General features: G+C 40.7%; 3 protein-coding genes across 9 annotated transcripts in view; 1 reads left to right on the top strand and 2 right to left on the bottom strand.

The window, feature by feature from the left end:
• The window catches only part of LOC111872613 (phosphoenolpyruvate phosphomutase), a 12,662-nt gene extending 9,160 nt beyond the window's left edge, over positions 1 to 3,502 (bottom strand). Inside the window, exons 1-3 of the mRNA XM_023866687.2 lie at positions 3,446 to 3,502; positions 2,032 to 2,078; positions 210 to 353 (exon numbers count right to left, since the gene is read on the bottom strand). Of these exons, the coding sequence (XP_023722455.1) occupies positions 210 to 353; positions 2,032 to 2,074 (187 nt within the window). The 5' untranslated portion in view covers positions 2,075 to 2,078; positions 3,446 to 3,502. The remainder of the gene's footprint in view (positions 1 to 209; positions 354 to 2,031; positions 2,079 to 3,445) is intronic.
• The window catches only part of LOC111872612 (lymphokine-activated killer T-cell-originated protein kinase), a 42,733-nt gene that overhangs the window by 19,364 nt on the left and 4,794 nt on the right, over positions 1 to 18,575 (top strand). For 2 of the 5 annotated variants that reach the window (XM_023866683.2, XM_023866681.2), the window contains one exon: positions 14,091 to 14,322. The exons of 1 other annotated variant lie outside the window; for it this stretch is intronic. In XM_023866683.2, the coding sequence (XP_023722451.1) occupies positions 14,091 to 14,187 (97 nt within the window). In that variant the 3' untranslated portion in view covers positions 14,188 to 14,322. Of the gene's footprint in view, positions 1 to 13,995; positions 14,069 to 14,090; positions 14,323 to 18,575 lie in introns of those variants that run through there. 2 more of the 5 variants (XM_023866682.2, XM_023866686.2) reach the window with 2 other exon arrangements.
• LOC111872615 (syntaxin-1A) lies at positions 4,596 to 17,025 on the bottom strand. Of its 3 annotated transcripts, XM_023866690.2 has the most exons (9): positions 16,945 to 17,025; positions 14,042 to 14,128; positions 13,793 to 13,892; positions 12,153 to 12,227; positions 10,980 to 11,168; positions 8,679 to 8,752; positions 8,223 to 8,360; positions 7,073 to 7,183; positions 4,599 to 5,585 (listed from the first exon to the last, which is right to left on the bottom strand). In XM_023866690.2, exons 1-9 carry the CDS (start codon positions 16,975 to 16,977, stop codon positions 5,517 to 5,519), a joined length of 876 nt encoding a protein of 291 aa, XP_023722458.1. In that variant the 5' UTR covers positions 16,978 to 17,025; the 3' UTR covers positions 4,599 to 5,516. The 3 variants fall into 3 exon arrangements, with proteins under 3 accessions (XP_023722460.1, XP_023722459.1, XP_023722458.1); XM_023866692.2 differs by lacking the exon at positions 7,073 to 7,183 and having other exon boundaries at positions 4,596 to 5,585; XM_023866691.2 differs by lacking the exon at positions 12,153 to 12,227 and having other exon boundaries at positions 4,596 to 5,585.

Below are 18,575 nucleotides of genomic sequence, written 5' to 3'. Positions count from 1 at the left end.
CCCCCCCCCCCAAATCAGTTTTTGTTACAAGGCTATGAGATCACTTTGATGTCTATGTGTCGCTGTCTGCCCCTAATTTTTCGGTTTTCTATGTGGTCCATTTCATATCAAAGGAAAGCAGGCTTTTAGTTCTTCCCAGAACTTCTTGTCATAATAATTAGATTATGTGAGTCAAACCTAGCAGTGGACAGCCTTGAGACACCTCGTACCTGCTTCCTGCACAATGCGAGCGCTCAGGCCAGAATGTGCCTCCATAAGGAAGGTGAGTTCTGGCGAGGTGAGCAGTTGCTTCAGCTGAGTGGTCTTCCTCTTGCTTGATGTGCGCAGCGACCTCCCCAGCACGAACTTGCGAGCTGCCGACACGTGATTCATGTGTTAATACACTGATACCTTTGCATGTAGTGACAGTCAGTTGCAGATGTAAACCTGTGGTTCCCATCCTCTTGCAGCCCGAGAATCCCAAATTTTGAATTAAATATGTTGAGGCCATTCAGCCTAAAAATGACTTATAATTTGATTCAGCAGAGTCCACAGGATTACTACTAATGGTCGTTACAGAAAAGCAGAAAGAACTTCTATAAAATTGTACACTTGTAAATTAATATGAACATTTAGGATTCAAAGTAATTCAGAATATTTATTATGGGGCCCATTTTTGCTTGCCCCTTCATGAATCTTAAAATATCCCAGTTTCAGAAAACTGATCTAGACCAGCGGTTCCCAACCTGTTCTTGCTTGCAGCACCCTTGGCATTTTGTTTTGTTCTTTCTCTCGCACAGAAATTAGAATAGAGAACTGCAGTTCATAATACAGGTACACCTGTTTCTTAAATAATGTCGCTGTGAAACAGGATGCCATTGTATTACAAATATCAGTTTAACATATAAATACAATATAAATACAAACCACTCCATCCAGTGTGACATGTAAGTTTTTACTACGTTAAAACTTATCTCCCTTACAAGTTTCGGTCCTTACGGGCCATCTTCAGAGGGAACATCATTACAAACTGGAAACTACCATCACAATATCACAATAGGTGTTTTGATTTAAAATACATACACTTATATCCTATAATGTACAGCAAGCCACGAACAAACCCTGGGCAACATCAAGAACCTCCTCATCAAGATAGACAGGCGGCACAAAATCTGCCCCATACAAGAAGGACGATAGGAGTACGGACGTGAACCTATGTGGTTTAAAAAATTTTAACTATTGACAATAAAGGTTTTTTAAATAACATCTAGAAACTTTTAAGAATTTTACAATACCAGGAAGCAGCTGTGATTGTGAAACATTCGACTTTATGTGTACTGTGCATTATAAGATATAAGTGTATGTATTTTAAATCAAAACACCTATTGTGATGGTAGTTTCCAGTTTGTAGTGATGTTCCATCTGAAGATGACCCATAAGGACTGAAACATGTAAGGGAGATAAGTTTTAACGTAGTAAAAACTTACATGTCACATTGGACGGAGTGGTTTGTATTTATAATTGTTACTGTGATGGACCAGAATGAAACAAATCAAATTTATTAGTTTAAGAGGTTTGAGGTTTAAGGTTTTCATGGCGTTGACTATGAAGAAAGCAGTCTTCTGGGATGTGGTGCCATATATATATATATATATCGTGTTAACCGACGTTTCGGAGGAACGTGTCGCCTCCATCTTCAGGGTAGAAGGAAAAAGAAGAAAATCCGCGAGCGAGGAACCAGCGTGAACAGGTGCTAACAGTCTTCTTTTTCTTCTACCCTGAAGATGGAGGCGATACATTCCTCCAAAACGTCGGTTAACTCAATATCTATATGGCGCCACATCCCAGAAAACTCCTTTCTTCATCTGTTTGAAAGGTTTATGCAAAGAAAATCATTAGATGACATCACACCCCGGGAAATAGTACCCTTCATCGTTTCTAGCTTGGTTATACTCACTAAATATGACACTACTTTGCTGAGTACATCATGCAAGAAATATTTAGTATATTTCAAAGAAATTTATGCCAATAGGCAATTCACAGATTTCTTACCAAGATGTCTGCCCCCATTAAGATGTTGTACTGTGTGGGCCATACCTCTGAAAAATGATGAATATATTTACAGTGTATAGAGGGACAGATGCACAATTTGTACACTTCACCAAATGTTATTTAGAAGAGCTGATCAAGGAGGGTGAAATAGGCGTACATGCAGCATGCATGGGGGATATGAGAAATGCATAAAGAATTTTGGTTGAAAAACATGAACAGAAGACACCACTTGTAAGATCTAGATACAGATGGAATGATATTAAAATGGATCTTAAACAAATAGGATTTTAGGTTATGGAGGACTGGACTAATCTGGCTCAGAAGAGTGTCCAGCGATGGAATTTTTTGAACATGGTAATTGACCTTTAGATTCCATAAAAGGTAGTGAGTTTGAGCAGATGAGTGATTGTTAAACTTGTCATGCAGGGTTTTGCTCCATGGTTTTCTTTTCAGAGAAAAAGATCCTGGGAAAGTCTACATCTCACTGGGGGGAGACCCAGTGACATTTCTCATTTAATCTAATTGTAAGAATACAAAGTTGGCAGGACTGTTGTACAGTCACTGCCAGCATTCAGATCCTTTCCTCCCTTTCATTTGTAGCATACTTTTCTGCCCTGAGGATGGAGGCAACAAGTTCCTGGGAAATGCTGGTAAATGCCTGTCATGTTCCAGAAGGAAGTGATTTTATATCTCACCTAACAGTTGCAAGATTAAAAGTAATACAGAAACCAGTACTGTAAATTACATGTTCACCTCGACATGGTGTGCATTTTTATGAACTCTGGATGCATGGCATTGGATGCCACAGTCAAGTGGACAGCTGCCCTACTTTGTATTTGGGATGTCATGCATTAAAATCCCAGCTGGAGGCTAATTGCTCCAACAAAGATTTTCCATCATTTTCATCAGACCCTCCAGTTAAATCATCACAGAATGCCTCAGATTAGGCCACGACCACTTCCTCCCTGATCGTAAAATTTCATGCGACATAATTTGAGCTTCTGACAGCATCGTTAAATGACTAACTCCATGGAGTGGAGTCCTTGATAAAGTGATAATTGCTCAGCTAGTCAAGAAATTCATGGCATTTTGTGGGACTGAAATATTCGTTACCGTGTTCACGAGTGCCCACCGCTGGTCTCTGTATTCTCCGCTGATTAATCCGTCCACATCATCCCATCCAATTTCATTACAATTTACTTTAATGTTGTCCCTCAGGCTAAGCCTGGGCATTACAAATAGTCTCTTTCAGTCAGGTTTTCCTACAAAAATTTTGTATTCATGCCACATTTCCCACCTATCTTATACTTTATACTCTCTTATACTGTAAATGGATCCAAAATGAATGTTCACCATGTAAAAGTGTTGTGCATTTGAAATATAGTAACAACAGTATTCTGAAAGAGTAACTTACCCTGTGGAAATGTGTGGGCTTCTGTCTGCCAAGTGTTGAGACAGACGTGATAAACATGACCTCCCAGGTCAATGTACAGTAGACCATATCAGCTTCTTGTGTTCTGATAGTGATAATGATGATATTTCATTGTGAAATGCTTTGAACCAAAATGACAGGAAATTGTATGTTACATGAAAGTCGGTAACATTTTAGTGTGATTTATTGACATGTTTATTGTTAGCAGTAAATTGTGTCTAATACATTTTTGAGGATGTTTCATCATCAGATAATAAATCAGATCATTAGGGCATCATTCAAAATTCACTATATTCTATATTGAAGGTACAGTGGGAACCAAAATCTACGTATTGGACATATCTTGTGAGTTTGTTTGCTGAGGGGTGACATACCCTGAAGAATGTTTCAGAATAAGTGTAACGTAGATTTCAATGCCAACTTCATTAATTTGTGTAAGAGTTGAGAGGTTCTTACGGCGGTGACTATGAAGAATGCCGTCTTCTGGGATGTGGCGCCGTGTAGATCTTGTGTGAACTGATGTGAACGTAATGTGATTGCAGCCACCTGCTTACGCTGCTTAATTGTTCGCAAATTTCTTATACCCTGAAGATGGAGGCTGTATGTTCCTCCGAAACGTCAGTTAACACAATATCCACACAGTGCCACATCCCAGAAGATGGCATTCTGCATTAATTTGGTTATATACTCATGGTGAATTATGTGTACGTTACAGAGTTCGTCTTGAGAAGCTGATAGGTGTTCACATAGTCGGGAAATTCCCTATCATTTAAAAAGCCCAAAGGTTTATTACCACATTTACAAGAAAACTGATTAAATGTAATTAAATAAGAAAAATGTTTCCAGTGGCATGCCATTAAATTATGCTAATGTACTGTAAATGTATTCAGTCTCCTGGGATGTAATGTCATCTCATTTGGTAGGTAGGTACAGTGAACCCTTGCTAATCTGGTTACAGTTAATCTGGATGCCGGGTAATTGGAGTTGAAATGTGAAAAATTCTGTTCACAATTGAGTACACACTTTAAAAAACACATGGGACTTAGGAGCAAGAGGACTTTCAGACTGTGTTGAGGGCAGCTGGAGAGATTGAAACCGCACAAAAAAATATCCAAGATTGGCTTCAGCTGACTGAAGGAGACCCTGGATTCCAGCTTCTTGACATTTTATAGCTTTTAAATTTAGGTTCTACGGTAATTTTTTTATTTCTTTTCATCAGCACTAAATTCTCCATTTGTTTTCTAAATTTTTTTGGTTGCTGCTTAGGGCTATCTTTTGTGTCATTAAACTGAAAGACTTCTCCCCCCCCACTTAATCCAAATAAACAAGAGTTTAGCCATTGCTTCCGTCTTCACATCTTCCCCTTTTCTACCCTGAAGATGGAGGGTTTACATTCCTTCAAAATATTGATACCTGTCTACCACACAACACTGTCACATCCCAGGAGACTGGCAACTTGATATTCAGCTGCCATGGCAGCCTCTGGTCCTGCAGATTTATGTCTGCAGTAAATGACAGGGGGATGCCATGGGAATCAGACCTCTGTTATGGTATGAAGAAAGTCATGGGGATCCAAAGTTAAGATTTATTTGTCCAGGCAGGAATTAAACTGGGAATTTCTTGAACATGTAACAGAAATGATAACATGTGTCTGTGTCTCTTAGTAGAGTATGTTGCACCCTCAGTAGGCAACCTTAAAGAAAGGAAGTCCGATGTGTCCCACACTGTTGTATAGCGATCCTGGTTCCCATTGTACGTCAGAAGTAGGATCTAGTGACTTTCTAATGATGATACAGTGGTCTACATCAAGTCAGCCTCACCCACTATTTCAGAGTCAGGTAAGAGGTGGGCCACACTTGGCCCTTGCATCGTGACCATTTTCGGTCTGTTGAATATTCCCATTTCAGATGAAACACAGTACTTTGCTTAATGAGCCCCGTGACTTTGCTACACAGTTTTAGTTCCTGACAGCATCGCTAAATAAAGTACAGACTTAAATCTCATACACCATTTTTATTTGGTCTCACTGTACACAAAATATTGTTTTGCACAATTATATAGTGAGCAGAATCAGAACGATACCAAGAAGTATGATGAGGCTGACAACTAAGATGAACTTTATCTGAAACAAGAGATAAGTGTGCATTAGTCACACGTGGTGGAGCGGTCAGAGGTAAAGCTATTCCTGTAACAGGCCGTGAAGGCCCATAAGGTTGTGAGACGTTGAGGCTCCCATATTTTGTCTAGACATTCAGCTCACAGATGGTGGTGAAGTTGTCAGCCTCACGTGCCGACCGCCCTTTACCCCCAGGAAGATTCCTGGTACCCATTTTTGTTAGAGGCTGAGTTAATCCCAGGGCCATAGTGCGGCTGGAAGGATTAGAACCCTCAAACTTCTGGCTTGTAGCATAGTGCCTCAGCAAACTCGTGGTGGAGTGGGAATAGAGAAACTCTTCAGCCTTCATAACAGAATCAAATGTACCTCTCTAACTCCATGGATCTTAGTCCTTCTTAAAAGACAGTAGTTTCTTGGCTAATCAGATTTCTCTGCCTTTCATGAAACCGAAAGATTCAATGCCCTATTCTAGAGAACCCTCCTTTTGTCCCTGTCCTGAGCCAGATGAATCCAGTCCACACTATCAAACCCTATTTCTATAAGATCCATTTTATTATTAGCCTTCTGTCTATTTCCAGTTCTTTTAAATGATCCCCTTTCATGTTTTCTGGCTAAAATTCTATAAGCATTTCTCACAGCTCCCATGCATGCTACATGCCCCTAGATTATATCACCCAAATAGTAATTCGGTGAAGAGCACAAGTTATGGAGGTCCTTGTGATGCAATTCTCTCCAGCGTCTTTCCATCTCGTCCCTTTCAACGCCCTGGCTTCTAAACATGTTAGGCCTCTGTCCTTTCCTTAATGTGAAGGACCATGTTTTACACCCACACAAAATAACAGGCTAAGTTATAGTTTTCTGGCCTACTTTCTTTATTTAAAAAAAAAAAGGAAAGGTAGCTCTTACATCACTTTTCTGTCTGTGCATCAGCATCCCCCTCTAATTTCTTGTTTCCTGTGCGGTCTGTGTTGCATCAGTTAATTCTTCCCAGAACTTCTTGTTGTGTTTTTAAGATGGAAGCCATTATAAATTATGGTCATCCAGTTTATGACACTGGGCATCTGGTGTTACCAGCATCCTGGAGGAACCAACTCCGTCTCTGCATATGGAGGCAGTAGGTACTGCCAAAAGACTGGCATCTCTACCAGACTGTATGGTGTCACCAAACAGATCTGTGTAGCTGCAGCACTCTAGGCTCACATTCAGACAGTGCTTGGATCGAATCTCAACTGGGACATCAGCTATCCTGGTTGGGGTTTTTTGTTGTTTTTCTCAGTCCCTACTGTCAAGTGCTGGGATAGTACATCTCTTAGCTCGTGACTGCTTCCTTCCAAATCTTTTCCAGTTTATCATTTATGTGACATCCTGCCAGTCAGTGCTGTGTGTCATGAAGCAACTGGCAAGGCACTACCTAACCTTGATTGCTGTGAAAACCTTTAACCTTATTTTGATGTTCTGTGTGAAAGGTTTGTTTTAAGACCTCTGGTACGCACCTTTCTTCGCTTTTTCTTCAGTTTTTTTGCTTTTCTGAGCCGGGTGTTACCAAGGTCAGCGTGTCCTCCTGCTTTCACCACATGGAATTCTACTCTCTTGACGTTATCACCCTGTTGGAGAAAATACGCTTTACTTACATAGTGTGTTACAGTTCTTGCCTCTGTGTTGAACATATGGCTATATAAGATCTGATGATTATATATTGCAGCACCCCCACTTTGTATTTAGTAACCCACGGACTCAAATCTCGACCCAGCTATTCTCTTTGTGAGTTCTGTGGTTTTTCTCACTTTCTTCAGGCAAAGCTGGGATGGTGTCTCACATTAAGCACCGACTGTTTCCTTGAATATCCTTTCTAGTGGTCTGCCTAACCTGTCATTTGACATAACAATTGAAAGCATTGTGAAGTAAACAATAAATTAAGAAATTATAAGCTGAAATCATTCCAGAATCTCAGCAACTTGAAATTTGATCTTGGTTGTAGAATACAGTAATACACTGGATTTATAATTTATGGCAGTAATCAGAAATACAGTGATCAGTGTGTTCACAAATATTTTTGTAAAGATTAAATCAACTAATTAACTGCAAGGAGCAGAGGTATTGAGAAGCTAATAGTTGCTTAGTGTAGAAATTCCCCATCTGTTATAGAATTGGAAGGTTCATTACATTGTTCACAAGAGTACGCCACTGATCTCTGTATTGAGCCACACGAATTCATTCCACAATCTCCAATTCTATTTCCTTAATTTTAATATTATCCAATATATATTTAATATTATGCCAAGGTCTTCAAAATGGTCACTTTCCTCCAGTTTTCATACCAGAACTTTGTATCTGTTTCTTTTTTCCCCCCATGCATGCTACATGCCCCAACTGTTTCATCCTCGTAACAGTTTGTGAGTGCAGTTTTTGAAGATCTCACCATGCAGTTTATTATTACTTGGGATGCGAGCATATATCAGCGCTGCTGGATGTGAGGTTCATGCAGTGGTGACTATTTTATGGGATGTGATACCATGTAGTCTGGTAGCTTCTTTCTTGGCTGACTCTTCAGCCATGAAGAAATGAGTGAACTTGCAGTAGGCTACGTGGCATTACACCCAATCAGATAATACTCCACCTGTCAGAAGTTCAGGTTTATGTTACCTGTGCCTCTACCAGTGTTGCCATCTGCACAAATATGTCCCTTATTTCCTTCACAGAGCTTTCAACTTCCAGTAACTCTCCGTGTCTTGCTTTCACACTTGTCAGAGCAAGTTGTGCTTCAAGCGTATCTGCAACAATCTGAAGAGGTCACAAATCATGTACTCCGAGTGAGATTTCAGGGGATCCTGAGCACTGTTCGTGCTTCACAGAGAACAAGGCACATAAAATGTATACAAATGTATGCAGTCTACACAACAATATTCTGTATTTAAAACAAAGTAGACACTATCATATCAACATTTGTTTTCATTGACGCTACATGTTTCGACCCCTATACTGGGTCATCATTGGGCGTACAATGATACCAGACTCACTTGTTGAATTGTATCTAACAATTTGCATCACAGTGAACTTCATGCAATTTAATGTGTATACTTTAATTTCTTGGAGACTTACATTGTCCACAAAAACAGCCACTTCACTGTTCTCTAACAAGTGCTCCAGTTCCTCACTTGTGGCCTCTCTGTTGACTGCAAGAGGAACAGACATTATTAATTATTTATTTAATTTGCAGTGTCATACTTCTCATAGTAACCAGCTCCTGGGAAGCCTGTGAAGCTCGGCTAGTAAGGAGAAGCAGAGAGCTCATTGCCCTAGACCTATTCCCGAGCCTGGTGAACTCAACCCACAACCATCCAGTCCATTTATTTAAGATTCAATTTATCACATTGCGGACCGGTGGTTTAAACATTTAAATCACCCTGGGGACCGGCGTTTTTAAACCTACTACCCTAACTTGTGCACTGTTCACTTTAAAAATTAATATAAAATCTCCTAATTAATTTGTGAACTGAAATTTTTGGAGAATACTTACCAGAGCTCATAGAAGTGCTTGCTCATTTGATATCTCTGGAAACATTCCACTTTGTGAAGAGGCATTAGGCAGAAGTTGCACATGTGGACAGTTCTACTCTTCTTCTTGTGCTCTGTGCACACACGGCACTGCCTAGAAGGGTGTTTCTTCTTGCAATATTCACTCTTCACAATTGTCACGAGAATATGTTTCCGCATATCACCCAAGAGTCGGCCAGGGGGGTCTACTTGAGGCCTCTGGTGGGTGCGAACAGATGGCCCTGGCTGCACTACATCTGTGTCTGACTCAGGTACTGCCGCCACCGTGACGTCAGTAGCCCAAGCTTTTGCCAGTTTCAACAGAAATGCTTTGTATTTCAAAGTAGAATTTCTGTTCACCTTTTTGAAAACCGTAAATGAATTGAAAATTGCACAGTTTATAAGCCACAGTGCAACTTTCTTCGTCCATTTTACTGTTTTCCTAGGAAGGGAATAATAGGCCAAGAACTGGTCGGCCCTATCAACTCCTTTCATGAACATATTATACTCGGAAATACAAAGAGGCTTCTTTACTTGCCCGTGTCGTCTTTGAACATCGACCATGCTCGAATTGTGAATAGTGGAAACCATATTCACAATGCGAGTATCCCTCCAGGACTGAAGAAGAATGTCCCCCTTCCGTCAAAGAAACTATCTCCAAAAAACAGTGACACAACTTCAGACACGTCCGTTGGGTCTGATGGCATCTGCTTCACCCCCGGATCACCAGTAAACTTTCCCAAAGTGGGGGTTTTGTCCACTTTATCCCATGTAGCTGTCCCGACACTCACACTTTCAACAGAGCTCTCACTTTCACATGACACATTTTGGGCAGCCCTGTGGCCCCCGTCACTGTCACTGTCACTGATAATGGCCTTGCTATCAGAAGACGAAGCAGTTGGCAAATCTGATAGCTCATCAGAGAACATATCTAATATTTCCTGTCCTCCGAGAGATCGCAACTGCTTTCGTCTCTGAGCCATGTTGAACTGGTAGCTGCGTGGTTCATACGTGCAAGCTTGGGAACAAAGCCAATTTTGTTTAGGTTATGACAGGAAATGACTCTGGTCAAGTTACTAGATAGGGCAGCAATCATTCCCGAGGTCATCTACGCAGTAGTTACGATTCAACGAAGCCACACAGCGATATATAGCGTTTTGCAAAATAACGTGACCGTAGAGGGCCATATGGCCCGCCCGGTCCGCAACGCGTGGAAACATAGAGGGCCATATGGCCCGTCCGGTCCACAATGTGTTAATATTATCCTCCCCTCTATGTCTAGTTCATGCAAGAAGTCTCTTCTTTTCAGCCTTTTTGACCAAATGTTTGTGTATATTTCAGATTATTCCCATGTGTGCTGCATGCCCTACCCATCTCATCCTTCACTTCAGCACTCTAGTAACATATGGTGAAGGTGTCATGAGGATATATGGGGGAGTGGAGATATAGCTCCACACATTTTCGAGACCTTCACTAGATGGAAAGGTGTGGTGAACTTCACACCGTGTTCACTTTACCCCTGGGGAATGCACTCCACGTTGCTGGATAAGAGGCTGGATGGGCCCCAGATCTGGTCCGGGTGCTGGGGAGAACAGAAAAATCTCTTGTTCTTGCCGAGAATTGAACCCCGATTCCTACACCGTCCAGCCAGTAGCCCATTGCTGTATCAACTGAGTTATAATAACATTGGTGAGAAGTAAAAACTATGAAACTCCTCGTTATGTAGTTTTCTCCATCCTCCTGTCACTCCCCCACCAGGTCTGAACATTGCCCACAGCACCCACAGTTTGTGTTCGTCCCTGAGTATGAGAGACGATGGGTGGGTTCGTTGCAGTAACTTTTGTGAATGGATTTGTTTGCACTTACTTATCTGCAGTTGCTGGTGTACAATTGCTTTACATCTTGCTTGATGTTTCAGAAGCATCTCGTTGTAGTTGTTCACAGCATCAGCAAACAGCCACACCAACGTCGAATACTGGATTCTTTGAATTCTTGCAAGAGTTGATAAAGTGTCGATAGGCATTTCTTTGTCTTTTTCTATCAGTTTTTGGATGCCTGTAAATTTTGACTAAGTGAATATGTGTTAAATCTTGTAACAAATTAAACTAGCTAAGTAATTAACTAACAAACTAACTTTCTTACTCTTTGACCAGCCATTTGTTATGTCAAAGCTGAAAGCCCCAACTTACAGTCTCAGTTTGTGATAATGTGAGCCTGGTCAGGGCTGCCTCATGCCTCAGGGGGTGGTGCAGGATAATTAGCAGGGGAGAAGCAAAGAAACTTGGAGCGATACTTGCTCCAGTGTAATTTCATCCACAATAAATCTCACATGAAGTCTTTTGTGATTGATCCCAGAGCTGTGCAGGGAGAAGGCAGCTCCACCCTCCACCCCCCTAATTTGTTTTGGGGGTGGGGCTGAGGCTGAGTCCACTTGGTATGTCGGCCACTAATCAACCTATTGCACCATCCCTAAATGATAGATGAGTATGGAGCAGTTGGTGGAATAAGAATTGGCAGGGGAAACAAGTACTTGGTTGAAACCTGCCCCAGTGCCACTTTATCCTCCACAAATCCCACATGACCTGCCCTGGGATCGAACCAAGGCGACTAACAGCCTGAGCTGTGGCAGATCCATGTATCAAGTTAGAATCTTGCCTAACTTCAGCTTTTTGGAATAAGCTGTGTAGAGTGTTGAAGGTTTGCTAATATTTTGGCAAATAATGCTGCTGCCATCTTCAGGGTAAATGTACCTGGTGAGCAGTCTGTGGAAGCCCTTACACAGACGTGGCAGTGGGCGGTGAGTGGGAGCTGAAGGTAGCAGTTGTGCTGTTTGCTCAACTTGTTGAGCCCCCTTCAGTTTTGCCCCCTAACAATCTCACACTTCAGATGACACGTGTAAGTAGTCGCCTGGCTCCAAGTGACAGAATTGTAAGTTATCAGTTGGGACATGTGAGGCTGTTGGCTAGTGGCACATTCATGTGCATAGTCCAGCCACCCACCTCACCTTCTTCATGCCATCTTGTCTGACGCTGTACCCACCTTTAATATCATACTGAACCTGGTATATGGTACGGGAAACACACATCTTCCTGTCTTCGACTTCTGAATTGCTTGCTGCAAAGCCAGAAACGAACTCATTATATATGTAATTCAGAGCATGTAGCATGAATGGAGGGAGAAGAAGAATGCATATATGATATTGGTGGGAAAGCCAGAAGGAAATAGGCCACTAAGAAGACCAAGTCATAGGTGGGTGAACAATATTAAAATAGATGTTAGAGAGATGGGATGGGGTGATATGTTGGGTCAATCTGGCTCAGGATAGGGACCAGTGGAGGTCTCTTGTGAACATGGTAATGGAACTTCGGGTTCTGTAAAATTCTGGGAAGGCCTCAGCTCCATGAAATTAGTTAGTTAGTCATGAAAGAGACTCTGAATAGCACTGTTAGAGCCGCTCTGGGACAATTTGATGCCAGCACAAAACTTACTTATATTAACAAAATTGAAAGAATAGGAGAGGACTAAAAGTACATAATGTAAAAATTGTTCTAGTTTACAATTATTTTTCAAAATATAGTTCTTTACATTTTATACACACAAATCAGTTTATGAAATGCTGGATATACCACTGCAAAGAGAAGAACTTTGTGCATTCTTTGTGCGTCTTCTGCCCAGATACGTGGATCCGGCTTACAGTCTGTACTAGTCATTAAAGACAAAATTCTGTTTAATGTTGATAATGAGAGTGACACTTGCTTCTTTCTCTGTAAGGAAATACACTGTAATACAAACCAAGAAGTTGGCTGATATATTCTTTTCATATTTGGTAGTAATTTTGGAGTAGTTAAAGCAAACAGCACTGATGCTCACACAGTGGGGGTTCCTGAAATTGGGGTGCTGGGTCACCTGCCATCTTTACTCACTGGATGGAGCAACCGTGTTGAGAATACATGTAAAGTTGTTTTATTAGAATTTGCATACCCATTGCAAGCTGGGTGGGAAGTCGTGTCACCACTGTGACCTGCTTGCAAGTACAGTAGTTACATGCGTAGCTAGCAGGGGTGTGGTCCTAAAGCGGGGCAGGCTGATATGCAGTTTCAGGTTGGACCAGCCGGGCTCTTGTGCTCTTACTGCATGATAGCTTTACAGAATGGAACAACAAACAGTTCACGAAACAGGCATATTTAAAGAAGTTGATGTTTCACATGAAACAGAGAAGTTGGGACTTGCTAAATGAGCCATAATTTATGTATGTGTGACGTCGCTCTTTTAAAATTGACACCCAGAATAATACTGGGCCACATCCCTGGATTCCCCTGGCTTAACACCTAACTAATTAACAGACTTCATAGTGGAGCTGAGCCCTTCTTGAGAAGTCACCAGTCATGCAGCCACTCAAGAACTTCACAACATTTTATGTTACTCGAAGGTTTCGTTACCGTATTCACAAGAACCCTCCACTGGCCCCTATCCTCAGCCAGATCAGTCCAGTCAAGACAACCCCATCTCTCTAAGATCAATTTTAATATTATCCACCCACCTATGTTTCTTTCTTCCCAGTNACCAATATCTTACACGCATTCCTCTTCTCACCCATTCGTGCTACATGACTTGATCATTCTAATTATACTTAGCAAATACAGCCCTACTAATTAGAGGGTAGTCACCACTATACTCACTTCCTTTGCCTTGAGGTAACAACAGGATGATGCTGTTGAGTCTCTTGATTTCGTCGATATTGGTGTTGATGCTTTCAATTCCATTTTGAATCCTTTCCACCTTGAAGTACAAGATTTATGTCACCATCCTTTTAAAAATATAATATGTAACAATAAATGCTGATTTGCTTGTCATTATGTTGTGTGGTGTTCATGGGATCCAGAAAATAGCATCTAACATGATACCAAAGTCAGGATGTTTGAACTGACCTTATCAAGAAACTGAGTGATTGCATTTGTCTTCTTTCCAATCTTCAAGCAGACTTCATCTGAACTGTAGCTCTGTGAACGCTGAACCTGGAAAGACAGTGTGCATTGGTGACGTCTGCGAAGTGTTATCAAGTGTTACATTTTGAAACTTGAATATCAACCAGTGGTAGGAAGACTGGGGCTTGTGCTGTGATTAACATAACCTAACATCTGTCAGTATGTTGTTTGCCTTTTGGTTTATGTTGCAAAACATGATATCTTATGAGCAGAGAAAATAAATTGCAAGTCTTACAATATTTGGCGGTGTATGAGCTGTATTTACCCCCTAAAATCACCCTGGTTCCTTTATGTTGAAGACATGTGGTGTAAAGGTAATGCTGTGCATGCCACAAGAAGTGACATGCCATTAAACTGAAATAAAATAATGCTGAATTATTGTCTGTTCAAAGCTAGTGGTAACTGTACCTACCACCTGCTTTAACATCCTAAAACTCTGAATTCTGCCCACACAGTATTTTTATGTGTCCCATATGGTTCTCACAATAAACAGCAATAATTTCGCTGAACAACATTAACTGGTTGATCTTTGTCATGGAGACGCATTGTGTTTTCTGTCATGAACTAAATTTTTGGAACATAATTTAATATAGGTGCAATGAACAGTAAGAACAAGAACATTAGAGACTTGATTGAGGAATAAATGACTTCAAGAGGGGTTACCAGCCTAGCAGTAAATTTGTGAAGGATGACAATGGTGATCTGCTTTCAGGTTCCCAGAACATTTTGAATAGGTGGAGGAACTACTACTCTCAGTTTTTGAATGTATACAGGGACAGTGATGTACCTGATCCTAGTCCTTTTGTGGTTGAAATTGCTACTTCAAAGTTGAAAAGGTATAACTCGCGGGGTAATGATCAAATTCTGGCAGAACTTATTCAAGTAGCAGGTGAAATATTACATTCTAAGATCCATAAGCTATTTAATTCTTTTTGGAACAAGGAAAAATTGCCTGATCAGTGGAAGGAGTCTATTATTGTACCAGTCCACAAGGGCGATAAAACTGACTGTAGTAATTATCGGGGGATATCACTGCTATCAACGTCATACAAAATTTTATCCAATATTACTCTCTCAAGGTTAAGTCCATACATAGATGAAATTAATATCAGAGTCAATTTTACGACCACACAGCATATTTTTATTATTATTACATTACATGTTTCGACCTCAAGAGGTCATCCTCAGGTGTAAGAACACAGCTGTATAATTACACGCAATGACATTCGTCTTTTCACTTATTCGATCCTGTATCTTATTCAGGCCCACGCTCAATACTATATCAAGTTCCTTTCACAAAACACAAGTTAAAATATTATTCTAAATGTCAAAAGTTAAAATTTAAAATTTGCGAATCAAATTTCAATTCAGATCACTAGTTATGCTTTCACTTTAACAATTTAAGTTATAGATGAAATTATTGGGGATCATCAGTGTGGGTTTCAGTGTAACAGATCAGCTACTGATCAGATCTTTTGCATTCCACAGTTACTGGAGAAAAATGGGAGTACAATGAGACAGTACATCAGCTATTCATAGACTTCAGGAAAGCCTATGACTTGGTTAAGAGGGAAATATTGTACAACATTCTGTTAGAGTTTGTGGTACCCATGAAACTAGTTAGGCTGATTAAAATGTGTTTAAACAAAACGTGTAGGTAAACATGTGTCTGATAACTTTCCTGTCCAAAATGGTCTAAAACAAGGAGATGCTTTATCACCACTCCTTTTCAACTTTGCTTTAGAATATGCCATTAGGAAGGTCTGGGAAAACCAAGTGGGGCTGAAATTAAATGGGACACATCAGCTGTTGGTCTACGCTGATGATGTAAATCTACTTGGTGATAATGCAGATACCATAAAAAAACACACAAACTTTAATTGATGCAAGTAAAGAGGTTGGTCTAGAAGTAAACACTGAGAAAACTAAGTATATGTTACTGTCTCGTCACCAAAATGCAGGGCAAAATCATGACATAAAAATAGGAAACTGATGTTTTGAAAATGTGGCACAGTTCAGATATTTGGGAACAACGATAACAGATCGAAACCTGATTCAGGAGGAAATTAAGAGGAGATTGAACTCGGGTAATGCTTACTACCATTCAGTCCAGAATCTTTTGTCTTCTCGTCTGCTGTCTAAAAACATAAAAATTAGAATATATGAAACTCTAATTTTGCCTGTGGTTCTGTATGGGTGTGAAACTTGGTCTCTGACGTTAAGGGAAGAACATAGACTGAGGGTGTTGAGGAGAATATTTGGACCGAAGAGAGATGAAGTGACAGGAGTTTGGAGAAAACTGCATAATGAGGAGCTTCATAACCTGTACCCTTCTCAAAGTATAATTAGAATGATCAAGTCAAGGAGGATGAAATGGGTAGGGCATGTGGCATGAATGCGGGAGAAAAGGAATGTGTGTAAGATATTGGTGGGAAAGCCAGAAGGAAAGAGACCACTTGGAAGACCAAGACATGGGAGGGTGTACAACATTAAAATGGATCTTAGGGAGACAGGATAGGATTGTATGGATTGGATTGATCTGTCTCAGGATAGGGACCAGTGGAGGGCTCTTGTGAACACGGTAATGAACCTGCAGGTTCTGTAAAATTCTGTGGAAGTTCTTGAATGGCTGCACAATTTGCATCTTCTCAAGAAGGGCTCAACTCCCTTAATGAGTGAGCGAATTTAATATAGGTTATTTTTACTGATGTATAGGAGTATTATTCGTATTGACTTCTAAGTTACCAATTAATTCTGGCAGACGGTAGCTTTGAATTCAGTTTTAAAATATTACTTACTTGAATTTCATGCAACAGAGGGTGAATGCAAGTGGCTGTGATGCTTACCAGTCTGAGGTCAGGCAGCCGATCCTTCACCATGTTTCCTGTCCCACATAGTAGGGAGCGGCATGTGCTTGGAGTACGAGATAATGCTTTTGCTGATAGCATGTATCCACAGTGTTCAGTTGACATAGAGGCCTGCTGACAGGCGGACTATGCACCTCTTCAGTTTGTTTATTGATGTGCCATAAGCCAACTACACTGTTCTATGAATGTTAAACAGAGATTATTAACTGGGAAAGATTTGAAAGAGAGCTGCTTTGGAACATTGTATCGAGATTATTCACATGTCAGCTCAGAGGGGCTGAGGGCAATCTCATTGTCACCCAGAACATTCAAACTTTAAGGGGAAAAATTGTTACACTGCCATGAACTGACCTCATCATCAAAATACCTTTTATTTGAGAGGTTAGTGCTTATAGTGGTGAATACGAAAATAAATAGATTCTAAAGGGTCCTGACAGTGGTCTATAACACTCAGAATTACTGGGTTTTGGGGCTGGTTCCAGTTTCTGAAACATTAGTTTCTAGAGTACCAGACAATGGACGAAGTCCAAAAACCCAGTAATTCTGAATGAAAATAAATGTCTTCTTGGTTGTGATGTTGTGTAGTCCAGCAGAAAGTTACTGATGTTTGGGGTGGAAACTGCTACTTCCATCTTCAGGGTAGAAGACTAATATTGAGGAAGGAATCAGCGTTGCTCTGAAACGTTGCCACTTCCTTCCAAATATGTGACATATCCCAGTAGCAATAATATTCAGTGTCCTCTAGGTTATTACACTGTGTATTCTGATAGGCTGTTACATATTTTTCAGAGGAACATACTGCCTCCATCTTCAGGGTATAAATAATAGCAACAGTAACCACCCACCACATCATAACTCAGACAACCCCAGTTTGAAACTTCACCACTGTGGTAACCTGATGATGGCTGCAAATCTGACTTAACTGCACAATGTTGGTTGACATCTGGGTACAAGGCTACATCCTCTTCCCTCCAGCTCTGGGTTAGGGCTTTCCTTCTGGTGTGTGCGCGTGGGTTATTTAACAACATCAGTAGCTGGACAATATAGCATTAAATGGTAGGGTGACAGATGAATAAGGGAGCAGTTATGGCTTGATTGAGGAACTGAAAAAGAGCACAAACACCTGTCAGGGTTTCCAGTGTCCCGGCAGAGACTGGAGCCAAGCACCTCTTGAATATGACGAGTGTTATTGTTACACCATTGCACTTGGCAGATTACAGCTGACTTATCACTATATTAACTTCAACCCATAGGCGTGTTCCCACAGAACACCTGTGGATGAACAGATTAAAATTTATTTAGCAATGCTGTATCACCTGTAGTGTTCATCTGCCATCAAATGGTATAAGGTAATGAGTGAGCTTGAAAGGAACAGGCAGGAAACAGCTGTGGCTCAGTTTTAGTTACTATCCTAGCATCCACCTAGATGCCCTGATGACAGCAACAACCTCAAGTCAGGATACTGAGTGTAAGGCCTAACTGTAAGCCAGAACCTGACTACATGAGCAGACTTGGCTGATGCCCTCACAAGGTTACCAGTCACAGGAAAAAACTTGCATGAAGGGTAAAGTCAGAAACAAGACACAATTACTTCAAAGTATTTTATTTTT

The sequence above is a fragment of the Cryptotermes secundus genome, unplaced genomic scaffold (assembly GCF_002891405.2).
Source record: "Cryptotermes secundus unplaced genomic scaffold, Csec_1.0 scaffold1928, whole genome shotgun sequence".
NCBI lineage: Eukaryota > Metazoa > Arthropoda > Insecta > Blattodea > Kalotermitidae > Cryptotermes > Cryptotermes secundus.
The sequence above is the reverse complement of the archived record's forward strand: the minus strand, read 5'-3'. Positions and strand labels throughout refer to the sequence as shown.